The sequence below is a fragment of the Dromaius novaehollandiae genome, chromosome 8 (assembly GCF_036370855.1).
Source record: "Dromaius novaehollandiae isolate bDroNov1 chromosome 8, bDroNov1.hap1, whole genome shotgun sequence".
Lineage (NCBI taxonomy): Eukaryota > Metazoa > Chordata > Aves > Casuariiformes > Dromaiidae > Dromaius > Dromaius novaehollandiae.
In genome coordinates this window covers 42,147,138-42,171,329 of record NC_088105.1, presented here as the reverse complement: position 1 = coordinate 42,171,329, position 24,192 = coordinate 42,147,138, and the positions used below count along the sequence as shown (strand labels likewise).

Sequence of the window (24,192 nt, the reverse complement as noted above, 5' to 3'; positions counted from 1 at the left end):
TCGGCGGCTGCAGCCCGGGCCCTGCGGCCCTGCCGAGGCTGCGCCAGGGCGGGCCGCGGCGGCCGCGCTCCCGCCGCCCCGGGTGTCCCTCGGCCCGGCCGCTGGCCCTCAGGGAGGGCGGCGAGGGCGGCGGCTCGCCGCGGCGGGCGGGCGGCCTCCGGGCCGCGGGCGGGCGGGCGCGCGCGGAGCGCTCCGCCGGGCGCCGCCGCGGTGCGCGGAGTCCCCTCCTTCCCGCGCCTTCCCCGCTCCGCCGCCAGTCGCCAGGACGAGTTGCTAAGGAAACGGCTGCGTGGCAACGGGCTCCCAGCCTGGGGGCCGTCTGCCGCCGCGGAGCCTGACGCCGCCGCGGCGCGCAGAGCCGGGCGCGCTGCCCTCCTCGCTAGATGGTGCGGCAGCCACCCGAGAGGAGGCACGCTCCGGGCTCGGCCGCCGACCGCGGGCAGCAGCGAGGGCCGCCGCCGGGGGCAGCGCTCGGCCGCCGCCGCCGCCGGCCTGAGGGGGAGCGCGGAGCGGGCGCGGGCGCGGAGCGGGCGCGGCATGGACATGATGCTGCTGGTGCAGGGTGCTTGCTGCTCCAACCAGTGGCTGGCGGCGGTGCTCCTCAGCCTGTGCTGCCTGCTGCCCTCCTGCCTGCCCGGCGGGCAGAGCGCCGACTTCCCCGGGGCGGCTGTGGACCACCTGGTCGTCAGGAAGGGGGACACGGCGGTGCTTAGGTAGGAGACCGAGCCGCTTCCGCGCCGGGGCGGGCGGGGGCGCGCACCGCGGGCGGCGCGGCGAGGGGCCGGGGCGCAGGCAGCCGCGGGGAGGCCGCGGGGCGCCCCGGCCCCCCCCCCCCCCCCGCCGCCTCCCGGCCATCCCCTTTGCCCGCGTTCATTTCCCGTGGAAACAAGTTTGCGGCTCCTGGCGAAGCGCGGTTCCCGCGCCGCGCTCTGCGCCCCGCAGCCTGGCAGTGACCATCTGCATCCCCGCCGTCCCTGAAGCCAGCGGGGCGGCCGGACAAGTATTTCCCTTCGGAAAAAAGGGGCAGGTGGATGCTCGTCCGCGCTCAGACTTCAGCAATTCCTCGTAAACTCCCCCCGTCAGATGTGCGAAACATCTTTTGCGGTGTTCGTAGTCACGGTTCAGGTCAGCAGAGAGAAGTTGTATCACCTAAATTATGCTTTATGTCTCTCTCTTTGAATGTTAGTGGCAGATAGCTTCATATAAGGACTACCGATCAGTGTAGCTGTAGTTTAGTTCGCTGGGCGTGGTATGTGTTTAGTTTTTTACTACGGTAACCTTTAAGGAGTTCTGATATGTGATGGCAGTAATTTCCAATTTTAAGTGTTTTATATTTAGTAAAACGTAGTTTAAAACCACAAGCTGATACATTTATAAATTCCAAGATAATGATCGGTGGTGAATTTATGTTTGAAGGCAGTAACAGAAAGCAGGCATATTGTTAACAGAGGCATTCTTAACGTTTGCAATACCATTTATATGGCTGCAAAAGGTATATACTTATTTTTGGAATAACAACTTTGTTTATGGAAGTTTGGAAGTCGGTGTTGCTCGAAAAAATGATGTAGTTCTTGGCTTGCAGCACTTGTTATGGAATCTGTAATCCAAACATCACTGTCACGATATTGCTCAGCTGGAATATGGTACTAAGCATCGGACAGTTATAAGTATTTGTGTTGTTATTTTTTACATATTTATTTTTTGATGATTAACCTTGAAAAGCTAGCTTTACGCCATTAGGAGATTACATGCTTACCATAGCTTCGTTAATACTTCTCTTAATGAAGCTTGCATTCTGTATGGTTACAGTATCTTTTAAAGTCCAGTTGACTGGAGTGAAATTTGTTTACCAGTGGTAGTACACCGTACTTAATCTACTTGAATCCTTCTTTTTGATTTCAACTCATTAATCCTCTGGCTTGATTTGAATTTTTTCAATTTTACCTTTTTATTTGTACATTGTACTTCTGTCATGATACTGGTTGTTGCTATAGTTCAGGAAAAATACATTTTCTCATTATTTGGAATATGATTGCAATAGGCTGAACCTTCTTTTGTATGACAAATCTTTAATTTAATAGGCAGTAGTTTTAAGCTACATAGTATCTGGCTGTATTATCTTTCTTTAGGGTGTCACTCACTTAGGTCCACAGATTATAAAGTATTTTAGCCATATGCATTTTTAACGATTCTAAAATCTGCTGTAAAAACATTACATAAAGTATTTTCAATAGAAATTTGGAATTGTTTTAGAGCAAGCCAGTTTGCTTCTGGTGTAGTAGCTGTTGCAAATACAGTAGATGTCTATGTAGGGCAGCTGACAAATATTTTTCATGTATACCTTAGTTATACTCTGTATTTTCACGTCCTGAAGTCCTCATCTGTTCTGTCTATAGAATTGGAGAATCAAAGGAAATATAGTAACAAAAAGTATCTTATTTGCAGTGTTTCAGATTTAAAGGTTGCGCAGGAGGTAACTTGGTGAGTTGGGAGACAGTTCAGACAGATCTTCAGCCAGTGCTGAGTGTTATTGAGACGTGTGTGTGTGTGTACGTACACACACACGCACATTTAGAACCACCTTATTCAGAAATTATACAGATACTCTAAAGGTTACCTCTTGGTGGATTTCAGCTATAGAGTAGCTAGAACACATTCAGTTTTCTGGGCCTAAAATTGTGCTTGAAACGGTCTCTGCAGCTGGATAGGTTACATAAAGGAAAATCGAATTTTAAGATTAAAAGATTACATTTGGCTCACAACTGAGGGAGTATATCTGTTTTGGAAAGAAAGGTGCTGTTAAAGAGAACATAAACATCATTACTTAACTGCAGAATGAAGCAATTATATGTTGAAATGACACATGTTGTATCTCTTTGTTCATTCTTCTGTTTCTATGATGTAAATGATTAACTTTTATTTTTCATTTTTTCATACTCTTTGTGGGCTTTCTTTTTCAAGTAAGAGTATGCTTTGTTCTCAGCTAATAAAATAATTTGAAAGGGGAAATGTAGGATCACTATAGGAAAAAATTTTCAAAAGAGTATACAGAAGATAGGTAGAGCTGTTTATCTTGAATCTCCTGGTGCAAATCTTCACCACCCCTCCTGAAATTTTCCTCACTTGATGTTTGTTTTATAAATATTCTCAAATATATATGAAAGGAAATTACTAGTATCTTAAATATTGGAAGCTGACAATTTTAATTACAAATTCCAGTAAGCTGGATAAAGCAGTTATTTGGACATAAGAGAAAGGAGTTCTTTCTTCGAGCTCTGTAGACCTCTATATTTAGATCTTCTCTATCACTGTACATGGCAGCATTCAAAGTTGGCTGTGTGTAGTAGTACCCTGCCTCTTTGTGCAAGATGGCCATCAGTTTATGTCTTTTGGCACATGTTGATTTCCTCCAAGAGGGTAGCACCAGACTTCCCCAATTTTATCTCTTCTCCAGAAGTAAGGTTTTCAAATTTTACTCCTTACTTTGCTTGTTAAAATCAGAAAACACTGTGCTTAAAGCATTTAGCATTTATTTTTTAATAATAAAAGATAGATTATGGGAGTCATTCACATAACTGAGTCCGCATTTTCTAGGCTGAAGAAAGATTACACTGGTTGGTGATGCATGTGAATGTTTACTTGTGTCTGAATGACTGGGCATTGAAGGCACTTCACAAGTGCTTGCTCTTAACACATCCCTGCTCCAGTTCTGAGGACTGTGGCACTGTTTTTCAGTGGTTTTACTTAGCAGTTTAGCTTAATTGCACATAGATAAACATTTTGTAGACCTCAGTAACTGTGAATAAATGGATTTACCTGTGTTGAACTGAGAATAAATTTTACTTGCAAGTCTTGTTTTGAGCCAAGGTGTTACTGAAGAAAACAAATAGTATATTTCAATGAACAACATGGCAGAGTACCCGAGTTCCAGTCTCAATTGTCATATTAAGTTTTCACCCTCTTTATTAAAAAATGAGGACTAAAGTCTTCTTTAAATGCTGAGGTTTTCAAATAAAAGCCCCTAAGTGTTAACATGATGTAGAATAAGTAGTGTGGATCCTTTTTTTCAAACAGTTAGTTCACATTAGAGTGTATTTAATCAATATTGCATCAAACACACGTGTAGTATTTTTCTAATACTATGCTGTGAAGCAAAGCTCTTAATATTACTCCCTGCAGAGTGTGTTTAAATTGGCTGTATGTTTTACAAGGCCTTCCCATTTTGTAGTTACTACATTCTTTTGAGATAAATACATTTCCATTTTATACAACCTGGAGCATGCTGTGGTTGGGCCTATTCTTGATATTCTTTGGATGACATGGCCTACATAGTATTAAAATACCTCTAATTATAGCCAACAATTGTCAACTTTTACAAAGGAAATGGCACACGGCACTTTTAATCTGTAAATGTACTTGCCTAATAAATAGTTTGAAAAAATGCTAAAGGGTACAAATATACTATTCAACACACTTTTTTTTGGAAACAATCTTATAATTTTTTAAAGAAAAACTCTCATTTAACCAAGATGTTCGTTCTGATGATGAGTCATTTCTGTGTTCTCAGTAATTAAAAAATGACTCTTCTTGATTTTCTTCAATCAGTGCTTGATGCATGCTGTCCCTACAGTATTTGTATCACTTTTTATTGAAGTTATAAGAAATTATATCAGTTTTTAGTTATTTTCTATGAGAAAATAATTTTAGAAAGAAACGTTTTCTAGAGTATAAAATCTGTCCTACATTTTTTCCTAGATTCTTCCCAGGTAATCAATAAGATTTAATGAGAACACGTGAGGGAGGAGAGAAGAAGATATATAAAAGTTTTTTTATTTAAAAAAATAGATTGCTAAATTGCTAAAAATACAGGAAACACTCTCTGTTTTCAGAACTGTAGTTCATTAGTGACTCTTTAAAGACATGTAGAAACAGAGTGATTGGCATAGGTTTGCAATGTACCTGTAACATTTTGACAACAGAAGTGGCACTACAAGAACATAAACCTTTTAAGAAAGGCAACAAATTAACACCAATTCATTAAGTTAAGATTATCATAACTGTGGGGAGCAAACGTGCATAATCTGTTTCTTTTCTTTCCTGTCTCCTGAGTGGTGTTTATACTTGAGGATTTGTTGTTCTGGGAGTAAGAAAGCCACCTTCACTGTGGCTAGCTGCTGCTCTGTCCCCTTCCCTCTGGTAGTGCTATTGGGTGTAGCAAGAAGGACAGCTGGAGAGCTGATAATCAGTCTGGTAACAAAAGGCTATTCTGCCCAGGAGAGCTGAAAGAGAATTTCTCTTTGGAATTTCTATAATGATGGTAGTCTAGTCTGTGGTTGTTTTATGTATGTGGCCCTCTTTCCTTTATATACCCAAGAAAATAGTTCATGTTTCTTAACAGTCCCTACACACCTTTTCTGTGATTTGTAAACAAAATCCCCTTGAGATATCTCAATGTACAGATCTAAAGGTGATCAATATGGCTTTCTCTAGCAAGCAGTCCTTTTTCCTGCATGTTACCTTTCTATAGTTTATGAATAACAACAGCTGATATACCTGGTAGTACTTTTATATTGTCTATAATCACAGTAAATTAAGTTTTAGAACTTACCACATTTTAAAAATAAGCAAAAGATTCTTTCCTGCTATGTGATTATGGAATAATTAATGAAATATATGCCTTAGAGTATATAAAATAACTTAATGTGAAATTTTCACTGCAAAGAGTTAAATATCTACCTGGAATCTTTTGGATCAAGATTCCCAAAGGGTATAAGTGAAGAGTAGCAGTCATGAAAGCTGTAAAACAGATAATTCACTTCAGTTATGGTTGTAGAACAAAGCAGTTAAATGCCTGAGCCTTGTTTAGGCTGCAGCCTCTAGCACTGCTTTCTCCTAGCACTGCTGCCATGGCACCACTGGGAATTACAGGTGGAAAACTCTTTCTCAGTGCATGGTGCTAAGTTTGTTGTGCAAGTGAAATGTTTCTTTGTTTTTCTATCTAACATATAGCAGTCAGTTCAAGTGGGCATCAATTCTTGTCTGACCTGGTTGAGAAGATCCGAGATAAATTTTAGGCCAGTTTCATTAACAGGTAGATTAAACTCCATCCTCGTTGTTTTTGACAACAGTAGTCTGTTTGTGGCCATCCCATGTGAATTTTGTTCAAGATGACAGAGAAGCCAACAGTCACCTGAGAAGAAAAATTGCTGAAGAATTTTTTTTTTTTTCCTGATCATAGGGTGGAGGGTTATGGACTCTTTTATTTTGTTTTCTAAATTTGAATTTCTTACATGTAGGCTTGCTCCTTTTTTTGCCACCTTTGAGAGTTTTAGGTCTGTATGGTGTGGGGTCATACTCTCCCCTGCCTAGGAGGCTTGAGGTAATCCTCAAACATTTCATATGAGCTAGCAGGTAATACAAGATGGACAGCAACTTGGGCTTACATGCGTGCCAAATAGTTGCAGATAAATACTATGTAGGAGTACATTAAACAGGCCATGTAATAACAAGTTAACACACAGACAACAGTTTACTGGATCCAACAGCAGCATATGGAGGCAATATATATCCCCTCTGTTATTTAACAGCGTAATCATCTTTGCAGAGGACAAGAAGAGGCACGCTGAAGAAGATAAGTGGGGAGTTGTAGGTTAACAGGATGACAAGCTTTACCTTCTAGCCCGAAATTGCTGGTACCAGGATGTGTTTTGTAGTCATGAGGCAGGAACTGTCTATCTCAGGCCTGGGTCCTCTATTTCTCACTCAATTTTTTTCCATTTTCTCCACAACTAGTATCTCTGCATTTCTTGCTGGTATTAAAAGGTTTGGTGCATAGTGGACAAATGATCTGAATCTCTATCAATTTCTTTTGATGGCTGCTTTTACAGTAAATTAACTTATCTTTTTTCACAAGTTTTCCCACTGGTGGAACAAGTTGCCAGCCAGGGTATGGGAGGAGCGACTCTTGGCTTCTTCAGTATCTCTCAGGGTCTTTGTTTACAACAGCTGCTGCTTGGGCCTGGGATCTACAAACCTAAATCCAGCAAGTGTGACTTCCACCTCCTCCAAGAGGTACCAAGCGTTTTCACTGTAATACCTCCTGGGGTGGCACACAATGCTTCAAAGCAGTGAATTAGAGGAATGCTATTCCTTGTACGGTACTAATGACTTTTTATTTCACTGTGGCTCTCTTGAGCTTCATAGAGATCACAGTTCTCACCATTTATTGAAAAAGACTTTCCTGGATGCTTTTTGCTTGTATCAGAAAGGTAGATGCTTTCTGCTTTTCACTGTTTCTCTCCTTACAGCTCAAGGAGGAAATGTCCATCTAACATTTTTCTAAACTAGATTCCTTTAGGGATGCCAAATGCAGCTCTTTGTATTAGGTATAGCCTAAGATAACCAAAAGGAGGAGTTGTAAATATTTGGTATCACCAAATATCTGGACTAACTCTTCTTTTCTTACATAAGGTTCAGGTCCTTTACTTAAAGTGAGTTCTTCACATGTTGGCTCTTTGAGAAATCAATGAGAAATTATATACTAGATAGGAGTGTGAAGCCTGTATAAAGAAGCCATCAAAGTAAATGAAATAAATTCTAGCAAAAAGAATTTAATCAATTTACCATCAACACCTCTTAACTCCCTCCTGAAGTTGTGTCCAGGGGTGAAGTGTTGAAGCAGTATAGCACGGGCTTTTTAAAACAAGGGGTTTGTAGTTTTCTGTCTGTTAAACTTTCAGCAATGGTAATCTCTATCAAGATCACTGGTTTCTCTACTCTTTGTCACCTGGGATTTTGACTGCTTCAGGGAGTTGCTACCAGGGCATTGTTTTTGTTTTTCCCCTCTTTCTTGTTCTATCAATATGGGTCATATTGGCTCTATTGGAATCACTGGGTCCCTGAAACCAGAGTCTAGGAGAGGAACAAATTCTATTTTGGCAAGAGAAGTTTGGCAGTGGCATCTTAATCCATGTCTTCCGTTTCTCTGTCTTTGAAAACATGTTTTTCAGATCTGACTTCACCTTTCCCCATAAAGTACATCATTGCCATATCATTGGCTCAGGGGATTCCTGTCCAAGTGAAATCTTGCCGAGACCATTTCTAGTTCTTGCTTTTACTTCTCCTGATTCCAGGCATTCAGGAATGAAATTACAGAATTATGGTTATCATCATGGTTTTTCTTCTGTGGGGCCTCCTTGCTGATACTTCTGGAGCTGTGCAATCCTACAGATTCACATATAAATTGCCCTGAGAAACATCCAACTGTTCTTGTCAAAATCAACAGAAGTGCTGAAGTGGATTGAGAGCCTGTATCATGCTGAATGTCAAGTAGTCTTTGACTCCTAAGCCATTCACATTCATGTTCTCAAGGGGATTTAGATGCCTAATTCGTATTTAAGTTGCTGAGGGGGGCTAGTCACTTTTGAGGATTGGGACTTAATCACTTGCCACTTTTGCCTTTGTCACAGCTTCTCTTCCAACAAGAACTACACTTTAAAGCCAATAACCTTTGCCAAAAGAGCAAGAATGGTCAGGGAGAGTCACTGACACATCAACCAATGTTCTCAGTCCATCATCATTCATATTACTGAGAATTTGGCATTCAGAATGACAGTTTTGCAGTGTGAAAAACAGCGTGAGTAACTTGATTGAATATCAAGTGTACATAATGTATATAGATGATAATATATATTCTAATGTTAGAGTCCCTATGATGCATATCCACAAACCAGTGTTGACTATAGTTGTATGCGTAAATGTATAAATGTAGATATGTCTGTATGGGGGATAAGAGGTGTAATAAATAAAAAATATTTCCACTTTCCTTTACATTACATTTTTAAAAGGTACATTTCTTGATTTTCATACTCTTTTCACATTCTTGTACAGTTCAAGCTCATACATTATTTTGCTGTGAAATCTCTCTGATCTCTCTATGATCTCTGAAATATAATTGTATTATGTATAGACATACATGTGCACACAACCCTGTAAAAATTAAGATGATGTTTAGGCAGGATTTTCACATTCCAAATCCCTGCCAGTTATTAAATAAGCACATTGCCTCTTGTCTGTGCAGTTAAAATAAATAATTTTAGAGCAAATTAAAATAATTTATCATTTTGAATGATCATGACTGTTTCAGATGTTATGTAGAGGAAATGGAACAAAATAAGGAATCAATAAGGAATGTAAAACAGAATTGCTTCCAAATAAGATGTGAGCTGTTCTATTGAGGGAGGGGAAAAGACTTAAATTACTTTCTTCTTGTCATCTTGCATAAAAGTTGATTGTAGCCTACATCCTAGAGAAATAAGTCTCGAAGGGTTCACACTGTCTTACTTCATAGGCCAGAGACATGCAGTATTGGCTTACCACTTTATCTCCTGTCAGAAATTTGACCCAGCAAATTTGCACTGTGCTTGGAAACTAAAGTCTGTGCTGCAACAGGCCCTTAGAATGAAACTGGAGACATTTCAGCTCCTTTTTGAGACTTGCATAGATTTATGGGTACAGTAAGGTTTGCACTCGACTAATGAATTCAAATATGTACCAGATGTAGACTTACATGTCTACATCTATACTTTATGGCCAGACAGGGTCAGGGAACCCTATCAAGCACTGGCATGTTACCATCTACATTGTTTGATTCCCCTCTGCATGGTTTTGGACCATGCCAGCTACAGTTCTCTAAGTGCATTATAGTATTTTAATATTGTGGGCCATTCTTTCTAAGACAGCATCATCCTCTTTCTCCCTCTTCCATAATGAGACTGTCGTTCTTCATAATAATGAAACTAGAAGAAAGAAATTTTATATGCAAAAATCTCATTACTGCCCTAATAGCTTAGTGAGTCACAGCTCAAACAGTGAAAACTTTACGTTTGTCCCTTGAAGTACTGCTTTGGTGCAGGGAAAGGAACAGATGGGCCTGAGACTAAACAACTTCCTCCTCCCCCCTCGAACTGGAGAGGTTCAAATCAGCAAGTAACTGAAAGCAGGTATAGATTAATCAGGCTGGCCACAGTTTTGGATAAATTCAGTGAGATTTTGGATTTTGCTGGTGACAGTGGAGGCAATGATCCTCATAACCGATGATTTAAGATTTAAAAATCAGTCAGATTGCTGATCATAATCATCCACAGACTTTTGCTACTAGGGCTCTGGTTGTCTTTATTTAGCTTCATCTGTAAATTAAAATGATCTGGAAAGATAAGGTTGGAAGACAAACCTTTGACTTCCTTAGAGAATGCTAATCCTAGTGAGGGACGTGGGGATAAAATTTTGTTAAACAATCCTCTATTAGGGCACTGTCTGTACTTGGCAGAAGTAGGCAGTAGTCTTCTGAGTTCACTTCAATTTTGTCTGTCTTTTTGTCTCTCTCTATTAGCCTTTGAAAACTGATGATGAGTACAGGTTCCTTGTACTTGCAAAAAAAGAAAGGTCCTACTTAGAAGCAGAGGAAATAAATTTACGAACTTGTAAAATATCCATTTTCCCCAAACTCAACCAAGACAGCAGTTTATGGTTCATGCTGACTTGGTGGTATGCTTGTTTAAGTTTCTAATCAATCAGGACAGTCCCTCTTCTGCCTTTTGTCTGTAGTTTTGTCTCCACCATCCTATTAGCCTGGTGTAGATATCCCAAGCCCTTACTACCAAGCTAGCCCTGGAACAGGAACTGCATAGTTGATTTAGTGACTCTTCACCGGAGCTAAATAGCTGAGCTAGATGGCTGGACTGCTTAGTGTGTGTATGTTGCTTTCAGAATGGGAGAAAATCTCTGTATGCAGCATTGAATAGTACTGCATGAACACACTGTGGCTCTTGGAGCTAGCTGAGGTTGCTGTGCTGTGTTATATTGTATAGGCATACCAAATACCACTGAGTTTTATTCCACCCTATCAGAAACCTGAGCTTTTTTCTATTATTATTATTTTTCAACTTACCAGAAAAAAATGTTTCCTCCTCCTGCCGGTTGCACATTTTTTTTCCCAACATTACAGCTGTCAGAGACCCCAGAACATCCTGGATTCATTAGTGCACGTACATTTGCATGTAGATGGATATGCAAAATAGGCCCAATAAAACGTTCAGCAATCACAGTAGCATTTCTCAATACTTTTTCTATAGTAAGTTGTATGCACTTAACAGCACATGAAGCTAGTAGATTAACTGCAAGTCTGTTTTTGCATGGTGTATTACTTATTAATCTGGTAGATATTTGATGATGACTTTATAGTGAGCATGGCCCACCAGTTAGTTCAATGTGTAATTAGGCTGGTTCAAGTGCTGGTGATGATTTTGCAGTTTCAGAGACTATACTTAGTTGGAAGAGAATCATTCTGTGGGCACTTGAGTGGATGTGGGCATACATGCCAGTGTTGAAGGATTATGTCATCATGAAAGATAAAGTTCTGATTTTTATACCTGAAAAACTATTTCAGAAAGAAAAGATGAACTGGAATATGTCCTGTTTTATAACAGAAAAAGAGTCAATCTTTTTTAAAAGATTTTCCCTTGGCAACAGCAGGCAATCTGGTGGTCAAACAGGCAAACAGCTATCATTAGTCATGCATAATTAAAACAAAGAGTATCCAACTGCTGGCGTTAACAGTTTTGTCTTGGAAAAATCTAATTAACATACAACATTTCTTGCAGAAATCTCCAAGAGGTTTTATATGCAAATTTCAATGTAAATGAAGGAAATATATATTTTCTGTACAATATGCTGGATTTTTTCAATTTTTATTCAATTTATTCAATATTTATTTAAATATACAGGAATAAGATAACCAGTTGAGTATAGCATCTGTGATGTACCTGTTAAATTTACATAATGCAGTTCTGTCAAAAATATGTGGGAACTTTATTCCCTTTAGAAAACATAGACATCCATAATTTACAGCACTGTTGTATTCCTTTGATATTTCACTCAGTTCATGTTAAAAAAAATTTTTTTAAACCGTTGTCAAAGCAGAATATAATTCACCATCATAAAATAGCATTTGAGAATAAAGTCCTTCCTTTCCAAACATCTGATTTTTATTTGACTTTTATTCTGACTAAAGTAATTGTAGGGAAGGAAGTCTTTTGACTATAATGAACTTATATGGACTTGTATGGTTTTGGCCAATATGAGTAATCAAATTATCAAACTATTTTAAAATGTGTCTCCTACTGCACTTGAAAGCTTGTCTTTTATTAATGCTGAACAAATGAAACTGTTAGGAGAATAAAAACCAAATAATATAAAATAATAAGATGCTAAACAATCTTTTTGAGGGTTGAAGGCTCTTTTTCCTCTAGAGATCTAACATAACCTCGGTTAGTTTATTGCATTCCAGAGCGGACAGTGGTCAGTATTATAAAATCACTACATTTAAGAATGAGTTATTATTTTTGCTTTTAAAAATTGGTGATGTGTATGATGAAGGTGCTTCATATGTAGGCAAAATGTAACAAAACATAATTATATAAAAAGGTTATTCTACACAGTGAAGGTAGTGATGCAGGAATTACACACAGTAAAAAATGAGACACTAAAGGGTGTATGGCATAGTGGAAGTATCTGTTTATGTTGCATACAAGGTTTTCATACATTGAGATATGGTTAAATCAAATTCTGTCTCAACTCAACACTCATGTCGAACAAATATTCTGTCTCTAAGGTTTCAAGAAGTCCGTTGTGCCACAGGAAGGAAGTAGGAGAGGAGGAAGTGGTAAAACTAAGATTCTGATTTTGTCAATCTTGTGGGAGAAAAATATACTTCCTTTTCAGTTTTACCCTTAACATTCACTATTATTGATCGCAGTCTCCATTTATCACAAGAAGCTTGTGATTCAGTATGCAAAAAAAAAAAAAAAAAATTTACTGAACTGAGGTGAATTCTATAAATTTTTTGTATTAATTTTAGAAATTTAATAACAATTTTCAGTAATAATTCTAGTATATAATATTGAAATTTTATTCTAAAATAATTCTAGTAATAATATTTTCAGTCTTTAGTCCCATGTATGATTTGGTTGTGCAAGAGAAGTTGAACTAGCATGTGTGGGGTGGGGCCCCGAGGGGGAAGAGAGTGAGGGCAAGAGAGGAAAAAAGTCAGGGTGAGAGATGGCTAAGGTCCTCTTTACTACTTGCTTCTTTTCTTCTGCCTCCGTTTTCTTCTTCGTAGATAAGGAAACTCTTAAACTTCAAATATGTTTTCATCTACAATGTAATCTTTTTGTCATGATTTGTTTGTTAAGGTATGTGAAATAATGAAAAGGTGTGCCATTAATGTGTGTGTGTGTATATGAGCATGTGCACGCACACACACACATATGCATTCTTACAGAATTAGTGCTGGGTTTTATATTAAAGCTGTTAATTTTATGTAGCTGTTGATAATTTCTCTTACCATTTAAATTAAAATACATTTGTTACTTTAATATATTGACATGCATCACCAGCTGTATCTTCATTGAATGTTCTGGAAAGTTGCTTCATTCATTTTTTTAAAAATGTTTACATACTACATGTGGGAAAATGATTCTGATAGCAGCTATAGCTGTAGCAGGCACTAGGTTATGATGAGGGTAGATGTCATGTGAAAACAGGAATGTATTGTGGAAGGGGTTACTTTGTGCTACTGTGGAACAAAAATTTTGTTAGAATAAATGAAGCAGTATTCTAAACCAGTTTTTCCTTTTTCTTTCCTTTCTCTTTCTTCTTCACTATGCTGATTGCCTAGAATTTCCCTTTCAATTGTTTTTTCTACCCTGTTTTAAAGAAATACTACACATTCCAGTAGACGTTATATGTTGAAGAATCAGATTCATTGATACTGCTAAATACATTTAAAATCTGTGTGAATAATCCAGTACAATGCTTGTGTGAAAAATCTTTTTTACCATGTTTGTTTTAGCATGTTTTAGTGAGCTCCCAGCTGCAGTGCTGATATATCTGAGACAGAGATTTTATGTCAGTTTCATTAGTTGCAGGTTTTAATAACACTGGTGGAAGTTTATGCAGAGATAGCATGTTAGATGGAGCACAAGACCCTCTCTAGAAGATGAACAACCACGCTCATTTTCTGGATTTCGTAGTTTGTTTAATTCAGCAAAGTTTACTCACTTTCAAAATAAGAGATCTGGTAACAAGCAAAAGCACTTTCGGGAAACTTAGGCAGTGTTTGCACTATTCATGTAAACCAGCTTAGAGGATATCAATCCAAAATAGTCAGTCCTGTTGCTTCACTTTTACCAGCACAGGTGCTTATCTGAGCTTGTGTTGAGCTAGTTCTGGGAACTGAAGTGGGAGGAACAATCTTCAGAACCAGTTTAAAACTTTTGTTAACTCTGAACTGGCTCTGACAAGGCTAGACAGGCACCACTGCTTGAGTAAAAGGTGGGAGCATGAGTGATTGGAGGGAGAGGTATGTTCCTTCTGATGGATCCAAGTGGTGGCTCGGCTGGGCTTGATGATCAAACTGCAGAAGAGAGCCCAAAAGGCTAAGTTCTCAAAGCCAGAGTGGTTGTGAGCGTGCGCAGGAATACAGTCTAGCGTACTGACTTCTAGGCCGTCCCTGGAATACTTCTTGATTTTGGTGGTCTGGCAGAGTGAAGGTTTTCATTGTTGTGGTGTTGTACTTAGGTGCTGACATACTGCTACTGGGTACTTGAGTCCATTATTCATTTTGACATATGTGCCCAAAATTTGAGCCTGGATTGTAGATGTTCATCAGACATATATTCAAAATGTGCATTGCATAAATTCATGAAACTCTCATTTAACTATTGTAGTTCCCTTTGTCTTGTGTATTCAATAAATACATTGGCTAGCCAACTTCTATTTGCAGAAGAGAAGACTGCTAGCCAGCTGGCACTGTGCTGTGCTGGCTTTAAACAACAAGTGTAGAGGGAGTTAGGCAGGAGGGGGAAGGGAGAAACAGTCTTGTTTGAGACGTTCGGCTGGGTGATTGTTGTGTCAACACTTTATGATATTTCTTCATGATATCATGCTAGTCTGAAAAGCACTTAGTAGTTATTAATTATCAGCTGGTAGGCACTCCTCTGCTGAAAGGTGAAAACCTATTTAAAATGTGTAGTGTATACTCAGTGTAATAATTAAATGCAATTGCCAGCTACTAAGATGTACTACTGGGAGTATAGGTGTGAGGAACTACCTGGGACGAAGTGTTCTGAGGAAATATGGCTCTGCAATTTGTTTTTTGAATTGTGAAATGTCAATTTACTAGTTTTTAATTATCTGAAAGAATCTTAATGGGGGAGAGGAGAACTTAACACGTTATGTTTGCCTGTTCTTTGTGACTGTGATGCTACCCATTAAAAATGTCCAACGTGACACTGGAGCTCTAGACATAACTGTAGCTTTGGATAAATTATGGTGTCACTTAATTTTAAAATAGAGCTGTAAATGCATGATGGTAAAATGAAAATGTTAAATATTGAAGCCTGTGTTCTTTGTAAGTGGTACATTGCAGGCTTGGAATAAACACATCTTGTGTTGAATGTGACATGGTTCAAAATAAAGTATATATTATTACTTGATGTAATTTATTAGCAGATCAGATACTCTGTATTTAGATCAGACCCACATGATTGAAATACAGTCTAATATTACATGTTATAGAACAACATGTCCTGTGCTGGTGGTGGGAAACTACTGCAATGCACTGGTGAGAACTTGGGAGTTCCACTTGTGCCTCTTCTAATGTGTATGCAGGGAATAAAGTCTGCATTAAGAAAAGTATCGTGCTTGATTATGAGTGGAAATTGTGTCATCACAGCTGTATACTGAGTTTTTAAACCAAAGTATTGGGATCAGCACCTCCCAGTAATAGTTGATGCCACCACAGTTACTTTTCCTGCTTTTCTAGCTTTGGTTCTATGAACGCTGAGACTCTTCAGAAAGACTGTGTATTTCCTTATGCATTTCTTTGCCGGTTGCCTGGCTCAGTGTCATTACACTGGTGGTTCCCAGCTAGTGAAATGGACCCACAAGTTCGTCAGTGAGGCTTTAGAAAGTTACAGGTAAAGCACACTGTGAAGCCCAGGTTAATGGGCTGTACTGCACTGAAGACTCAGCAAGATGTGAAACTGCTAATTGTCTTCAAATTGGCTGTATAAAGGTCAGGAACTTCTTTCTGACACCAGACGAGAGGAGGAGAGTAACTTCCTTGCTGCGACTTGTGGGAGCGTGAAGGAGAATAGAGCAGAGGTTCAAATGCTTCAGATGAAGGATAAAAGGATGGGTTTTATTTTTCCATATAGACTTTTCTGCCTGTTCCAGTAAGCCCAGAGCTGAAGTGAAAAGAAGGCAACAGAAATCAACAATCACACAGAGCTCTTGGGTTATCTGCCTCTAAGGGACAGCAGTCTAGACTGTTCTCTGCATTACAAAGTCTCCTTGGAAACAGTATGTCAGCATACTGCATGAAGCACAGTCCATCCAGTCTTTCCTCCCACTCCCCATCCATCTCCGTTATCAGGGACATCCTGCCTGAACACTTGAAGGACTGACACATTGTAGAGAAATGCACTGGAATGCAGAAGACTTTACCTGCCCTTGGTCTTTTAGAAATGAAACATATGGTGCTGGTTTTAGAAGGCTGGATTCTACCACTGTAATGTACACTTACCTACAGTAAGAGCTGGTACAGCAGTTTGTACATTCCATGCTAGGTGATGGGACTGGTATTTTCATGCTGAAAGGAAAATGTAATATTTAACCAAAGATAAATGATTAAGTAATATAGCTTTTGGAGAGTTTTTATTTTCTTTTTTAATTGTATACAATATATATATACTTATATACATCTCAGTCCCTCAAATCATACTCATGAGCATTTTTTGTTGATTTTTACTGATTTCTGCCATGGAAATAAAGGTAACCTGAAGGTGTAGCAGTTGCTAGACTAGGTTTACTGGATTTTTAGATTGGTAAGATGCTCTTTTAGCTTAATTGTAACAGTAATTGGGAAACTGTCCTAAAAGGAGTTGAACAGAATTAACACACTTTGAAGTAAATTACAGGTGAGGCTGTCCCAGACTTTGAGTGGTGAAAGTCTTTAGGAAATTGGATATAATTCTCAGTAAAATCCCCAAATAATTTGATATGCTGAACTGAAGCAATAATAAGTTTTCAAAGAAAGCCATGAGGATGGATGTCTTGGCAAAGATAAATAGATAAATAAAAGTGCAGTCTTCCTGTGTTTGTCTACTCAGTCACAAAATCTGAAAGGCTGGGGTTATTTCTACAAGGTAAATTATTTTAGCTTTATTTAAAGTATAGTTTCAATGGGCATCTGTATCTGGTCTAAAAGTAATTATTGCAATTATTCTGTTCCTAACTGGTTTTGGTTTTAATGTGATATTACAGCAGTTTTTAATGAGGGGTTTGGATCAGATTAACTACATCAGTTAAAAAATGAGCACAACTGTATATGGAGGTCTCAGAAAGGACTTGCATTATACAACTGACTTATTCTAGGATCTGTGTTTATGAAATACAGAGTTATCTATTAAAGTACATATTTGAGCTGTGATGAAAAGTCTCATACCAGTGAGAATTAAAAAATGCAGTATGTTGACAAGTATTGTGTTGTTTACAGAATGCAGAATGAAGTAAATAATAATGCAATAAATAAAAATATTTATGTGAATAAACATTATTGATAAAATTACTATACTATAAATAGTATGGTATAATATATTTACAAAATAATGATTTGTAATATATTAAGAAGTATGTATGCATTTATCAGTGTTATGTGTCATAACTTTTATCTTGAACAATTCTCATTTTTCATAGAAATTACATGGGTAACCTGGCAAAATTACTTTTAAGATGTGTAATATTTATAGAAATATTAAAGTGTTTCGCTATCTAGCTACTACTTTAGGTCGCCTTGATAGAAGTTAAATTGTATTGCTGCACTTAAGACATACTTTTTGTGATTGGACTCACCAGGCCACTTCTAAATTCTAATCATGCTCCCACTTCAGCAATTTTATACCGTTGTCATTCTCCTTCAACACAGTTATTAAGTAAATCTAAAATGAAATATTAAAAATGTGGTTGAAATGCTAATATAAACAGCAAAAAAATAGGCTTATTAGTCTCAGGTTCTCTTTCAGGTAATAAGGGCATCTCACATCAAAGTTCTCATTTTATGATGGGTCCTAGACATTTAGGTATGGTGGGTCAGTGATTATAGGAATCCATTCTGATCCTCAAAATCCTTACGTATGGTATGTGATAACATGTGAGAGTTAAACTTGTATTTCCCTGTTACAGAAATGATATTGCTCTCTGCAAAGAAAACTTTTACTGTTCAGTTTAGTTTAGTTGTTCAGGATTTTTTTGTAATACATTTTAGGGTGTAAATTTGCAATGGCTTGAGAAATATAATATACACTGTTCAAATAATTTTGAAAAAGTACTTCAAAAGATGTTGGTGTGCTGAATTACAGTGCAATACAGAATTAATTCTGAAAATCCTTTAGGGCTGTTTCTGGAGACAGAGGGACCATGAAGTAAACTGTTGGATTGACTATCCAACTAGAAATTAAAACATCAACATTCTGTTCCAACTATGCGTGTGTCTTGCTGCGTGAGTCCAGGGAGAACAGGCAGTACCAGTAGTGACTCTCAGCCCTCTAGGATTTGGAACTCATGTTGCTTGTTAGAAAAACTGAAATCTTACCTCCTAATAAAACAGTTACCTAACATTCACTGAGGCTTTTATATAGAGGGGCTATTTGTTCTTTTTTCCTCTTTAAATTCACAGCACAGTATTGTTTTCTAAAACCTTCTTGCTCTTCTGTGATTACTACTTTAATTGGAATTTGATGACATACGGAAAGCAAAAGATACAGAAAGGGCAGAGATACTGAATGCCTTCTTTGTTTCCTCTTTAGTGATAAGACGAGCCCTCAGGAATCTCAGATACCCTGGAGACCAGGAAAAACTTCTCTCCTGTGAGGGTGGCTGAGCACTGGGACGGGTTGCCCAGAGAGCTTGTGGAGTCTCCTTCCTTAGAGATACGCAAAAGCCGCCTGGACGTAATCCTGGGCAATGTGCTGGAGGTGACGCTGCTTGAGCAGCGGGGCTGGACTAGATGATCTCCAGAGGTCCCTTCCAATGTCGGCCGTTCTGTCACTCTGTGACAAAACCCATTCCTTTTTTATGACATTTGTGCTTTATCTCATGAATCCTATCCTGATACTGCTTTTTGCAGCATTCAACAACAAATGCCTGATTCCCATTAAATATCCTAGTTAGGGGGAGTGGGAGAAGCAAGAGGAAGAATTGGAGAAGCCTCTCTCTAAGAATCTCATTCTAGTTCCAGATAAAAACTCTCTGTGTTTTATCACCCCTGCAGAGATCTGCCAGCTGTGTTACCTGAGTCAAGGCAAACACCACTTTTCCTGACATAACTTGGAAGTTGGTCATGAATTCACTTCTTGTTGTTGAGAGATTCAGGTGTTCTATCAGTTTATTCTGTCTTGGAATCTGGAGAATCACTTAGTTCTCTCCAAGAAATACTAAATATTTGTTTCATGCTACTACTAAAATTTCTAGGAGTGCTAGCTGTACAAAAAATATGTATTTAATCAAATTGTGTAGTGCTACATGTATTGTTTAATAAGTTCACTCAAAAATTTTACTTGTTTCTGGGTAATTAACGTATTAAATATTTCATATACTGTGTAAAACAATATCTATAATTCTTATCACAAAGATCTTCTATTATTGGAGATATCTGTTTATCTTCTCCAGTATTTGTATATAAGACAATTTTGTGTATGTATTTATATTTTTTTTTAAATAGGAAATTTGTGTTACTTCAGAGGGATCAAAACAGTAGCTTACAATTTGCAACTATGGTCCAGCTGCTCCTGGCTATACAATCAAGAATAGATTGCGACTTCTGCTTTCAATAGAACTTTTCAATAGAACTTTGATTATCTACCTGACAGATTTCCTCTTCGAGGTTTCCCTGAAATGTTTTGGAACTCAGATTGTGTGAATCATATTGGTCAAGAAGTTTTCATTATGTTGTCAGCTTTTACCACAGAACTAACAGGATCCCTTTTGGTCAAAAGATGTGGGCGGAATATGGAGGGACAACTTTTTGATGTTTCTGGGTTGTTAGTTGCATTTGTCCTGTGAAGTCACATATTAACAACCCATCAAACAATTTTTCAAGCTAAATAATGAAATAAACCCACAAGTTTTGTTTACTATGTAAACAAGTCATATTGAAGGTAATTATTTAATAAACATCATCATAAGATGTTCAGACTGGAAGGTTTTCAGGGTACAGAAGGTCTCTCCTATGCTTCTGTCATCAAAAGCAATGTTATCAGTTGGGACTCTTGTTTCCCTTCTGAAGTACAAAGAATAAATACGGAAAGCAAAATCATAATAGATACTTCTCTGTGAGAAATTGAAGGGAACCATGTAAGTGTTCTAGTAATTCTTTTCTTGGTGTCCGTTCACTCTGCAAATTTTTCACATAGTTTTGGACCACCTAAGCTCTGAAGCTTTAAAAAGAGAGCAAGTCCCATGGTTTCACATCCAGATTCAAGGCATCCATTATAACCTAGTATATATCAAGAAAACCGGCAAAACTACATGTAAAAATGCCAAGATCAAAAAAACTGAACAACTTCTGAAAAAAAAGTTGCTGAACTTTACTTTCTTTCTGAGCGTATGGTCTGTGACCTTTGAACAAGTACATAGTAAGATCAAGACTAGATGAGAAGATTATGGGGAGAACAGCCAGTCATGAAGAACATATCAGTACACAAGTGCTACGCTTTGGTCAAGTTGATGAGTAAATGCGTTATGAAAATAGCCTAATTATGATAAGCAATTTTTCCCTTGGTTGGAACAATTGATCTAGAAAATTGTACTTGACTTTTCCTTTTGAAGACCACTAAGTAGCAGAAGATGGGAGAAAGAAATACATCATTTGTCATAGTTACGGTGTTTTAGTATAGTATCTTAAACATGGCTAGAATTTAATTTTAAATGTATCTAATTATGTTTAATTTTTACTTTTTTTACTTGCATAAACCTTCTGTATTTTACATTTCTAGTAGTATGAAGATGTAGGTGCTAAAAATAAAAAATGGTCTGCAAATTAAATTCTCATAACATAATCTTTTATAGTTGATTCCAGCCCTTCAGTTTAGTACTTCCACAGGCTTAGAAATGTGATCCATTAGGCTAAACTTATGGTATCTTCTGTAGGAAATTCTGTCAAGTGTATTGCATTCAGATTTTTACTTTATATAGCACAGAATCAAACCCTGTGTGTTTTAAATGGGTGACAGTTTGTTTGGACTCCTAGAGATTTCATTGTTTTATAGAAGGGAAGACCCCTGCATATCTGTCCATAAAATACAGAACACAACATGTATGTAGGTCCAGCTCTACCCTCTGAGACAGGGCTCTGAGCACAATGAAAGATGCATGTATGTGCTGATGCATGTATGTGCTGTATATGAGGGCAGAATTAGACACTGCAGCTTTCACTGAAAGGCTGCTTTCATTCAGAGCAAGAGTAATCTCTCTGTAGTTCCTGGAGCAGGACTTACTGAAAAGCTGCCAAAGAACAGCCTCTTCAAACTTCAGCAGAAGCATTTTTCAGCTACTCATAGCAGTAGAGTCACACAATGAGTTAAATAGATCTCTGTCCCATTCTGATAAACTATTGATGTGCATAACTTCAGTAAACCTGTTTGCTCTGTAATTTACTTAATAAATAGAACAATAATCAGTTTCTTAGTGTAACATAATTTAGAATATCCATTAATAAAATCTGCTCAATTTTTGCAATTGAAGATGAAGCAGGCAATTTCCATCCTAAACGGAATTACTAGTAATAGTTGCAGTGTTTGCAGTGGTGGTAATGTGGGTGGTTTTATAGGTACTACAGTAAAACCTAGCCACTTTATCTGAAGAAAGGGGAATCTCATTTTACAAGGTACTCATTCTCTGTGTGTGAGTAATAAGTGAGAATATCTGCCCCGAATTTGCTAAATCTAAAAAGGAAATAGAGAGCCATGGTACAGTATTGTTTGTAGCTGCAGGTGGGAAAGAGCACAGAACATTGCAGGGTGGCTGGAAGACTCAAGAATGCTTGGGGAAAAACATTTTTTGTCCACCGTAGTAGGTATGGTTGTGTTCTCTCAAACAATCTGTGGCATGTACACGAATTAAATGGTAAATGAGGCAACTTGGCTGCTGCTCAAATGTATTTAGTTATTCATTTATGCCTTAAACTTCCATGCTTCCTGAGGGGGGTTCCGTAGTCAATGCAAAGTCTTTAGTGGCCTAAATGGTGAGAAAGCAAAGTCTTACTCACATCTTCTGCTTACTTTTGGAGGGTTTTCTTTTGTGCCAGAGTTTATTATGTGATACATGCAACAATAAAAATATGTCTCTTATGTAATATTTCTCATTTACTGAATGAACTAACAGCTGTACCATGATCTCTGAGGTATTTTGGCTGGATAGTTTCAGAATCATGTTTTTGTGCCCATCTTTCAGGTCAGTAGATGAACTCGTACTTTGTGGACTCGCGCCAGCTTCCAGTATAAAGGACAGTTTGTGGGGTCATGGATTTGGCTGGAAGTGGATTTAAGATATGGATAATGAAGATTGTTGTTATGGGCCATTCTGCAGGGAAAACTAACTTCTCAAAACTGATTGAAAGAGCCAAGGAGATGGACCGTGTGGACTTTTAAAGTAGAAATTAGCTGTTCATTTTGATGTGATACATTAGAGGAGCCTGTAAAGGAATGTATTTTGAGTGGCAGCCACCTCAGTGAGACAAGTCATGATCTTTGCAGTGGTGTTGTGGATGGGAGCAATTAGTGCAAAACAGAGTGAGAAGTTTTGTTTATAATCCTGAATACTAGGCAGAATGTTTGAGGCTGTCTGCAGTGACTGAGGAGGCATGAAGGAGTGAGGGCAGAGGAAAAGAAGAAAAATTGAGAGCACCTCTGAGCCAGTAAGTGAATGTCTATGCAATGTCAAATACTGTTCAAAATTTTAAATTAGACTTAGGATACAGCTGTGGAGTGAAGGAGATCTAAGAGTCCTTAGCATAGATATGGTAGTTGAATTTTCTGAAATTTTTTTTATACACAACTGCATGTTCTTATCAGGAGATTATATAAAATGCAGTTTTCACACAGACTGCTTTAGTCAAAGGGAGTTTGGTCTAAGTTGTGGCTAATAATACTGGTGTATCTGAATTACGCAGCGTGATGTGCGCTAGCAAAAATGTACAGATGTGAAAGTCTAGTGACCTGAGTTACACTCTGAATGATGATATGATTCCCTGCAAATTAAATTGCAGGATTGTTTTGTTATGTATTTCTGTCTTTCATGTTTTATACTGAAATATCTGATCGTGATTTTTTTTTGTTTCTGTATAACACATTTGTGACTGATAAAATCATTATGAATGAATGAGTGGTGGATTTAAAATCAGTCTTAGTTTTGGAGGTGTAAAGAGCACTTTCTGTCATAAAGTACATGTAATTCATCTCATCGAGTGCAGTAGTTGTGATTAAATATTTCAAGTGAACATGCATTCCCTGACAAATACCAATATGACTTAAGTGGTAATATGAATAAATATTATCATTGGATGCCTGATATTTCCAAATATAGGTAGTTGACATTCCAGAGTAATTTTACTACCTAACATGTTAATGTTTTCTGTATCTACTGCCCTTTCTCCCCACAGGTAGTTCACCCTTCCCTCCCCACCATCTACTATAGCCTTAATGTTTACGATAAAGAAACTGTTTATGGCCGGGGAACACACTACTCTGTTTATGGAAACAGTCATAACCTTGAATATTGCATATATATATTTGGAAATAACTCTTGAAACATCACATTTCCAATGGGTTATGCTGATTCCTGCTTTTTTTATATTAGTGAGGTGAAGTGAATAGAGAAAGAGGAATTTTATATAACAAAGTTTATTTCTTAATGAAATAAGATCTTTCTAGAAATACTACATTGAAGGGCATACTTTTTAATATTTTAGATACATCAGAATAAATTTTCTTTTTACAAGGTTTAGTAAATGCTTTTTTAATGTGGATTAGAAAATGTATCTTTTGTAAGCACAAAAAAAGTTCTGTCTTTCTAGAA

The 24,192-nt window shown here is 38.1% G+C and overlaps 1 protein-coding gene across 1 annotated transcript in view; it reads left to right on the top strand.

The window, feature by feature from the left end:
• Nucleotides 1-239: 239 nt before the first annotated feature.
• The window catches only part of NEGR1 (neuronal growth regulator 1), a 307,368-nt gene continuing 283,415 nt past the window's right edge, over nucleotides 240-24,192 (top strand). Inside the window, exon 1 of the mRNA XM_064516359.1 lies at nucleotides 240-713. Within this exon, the coding sequence (XP_064372429.1) occupies nucleotides 538-713 (176 nt within the window). The 5' untranslated portion in view covers nucleotides 240-537. The remainder of the gene's footprint in view (nucleotides 714-24,192) is intronic.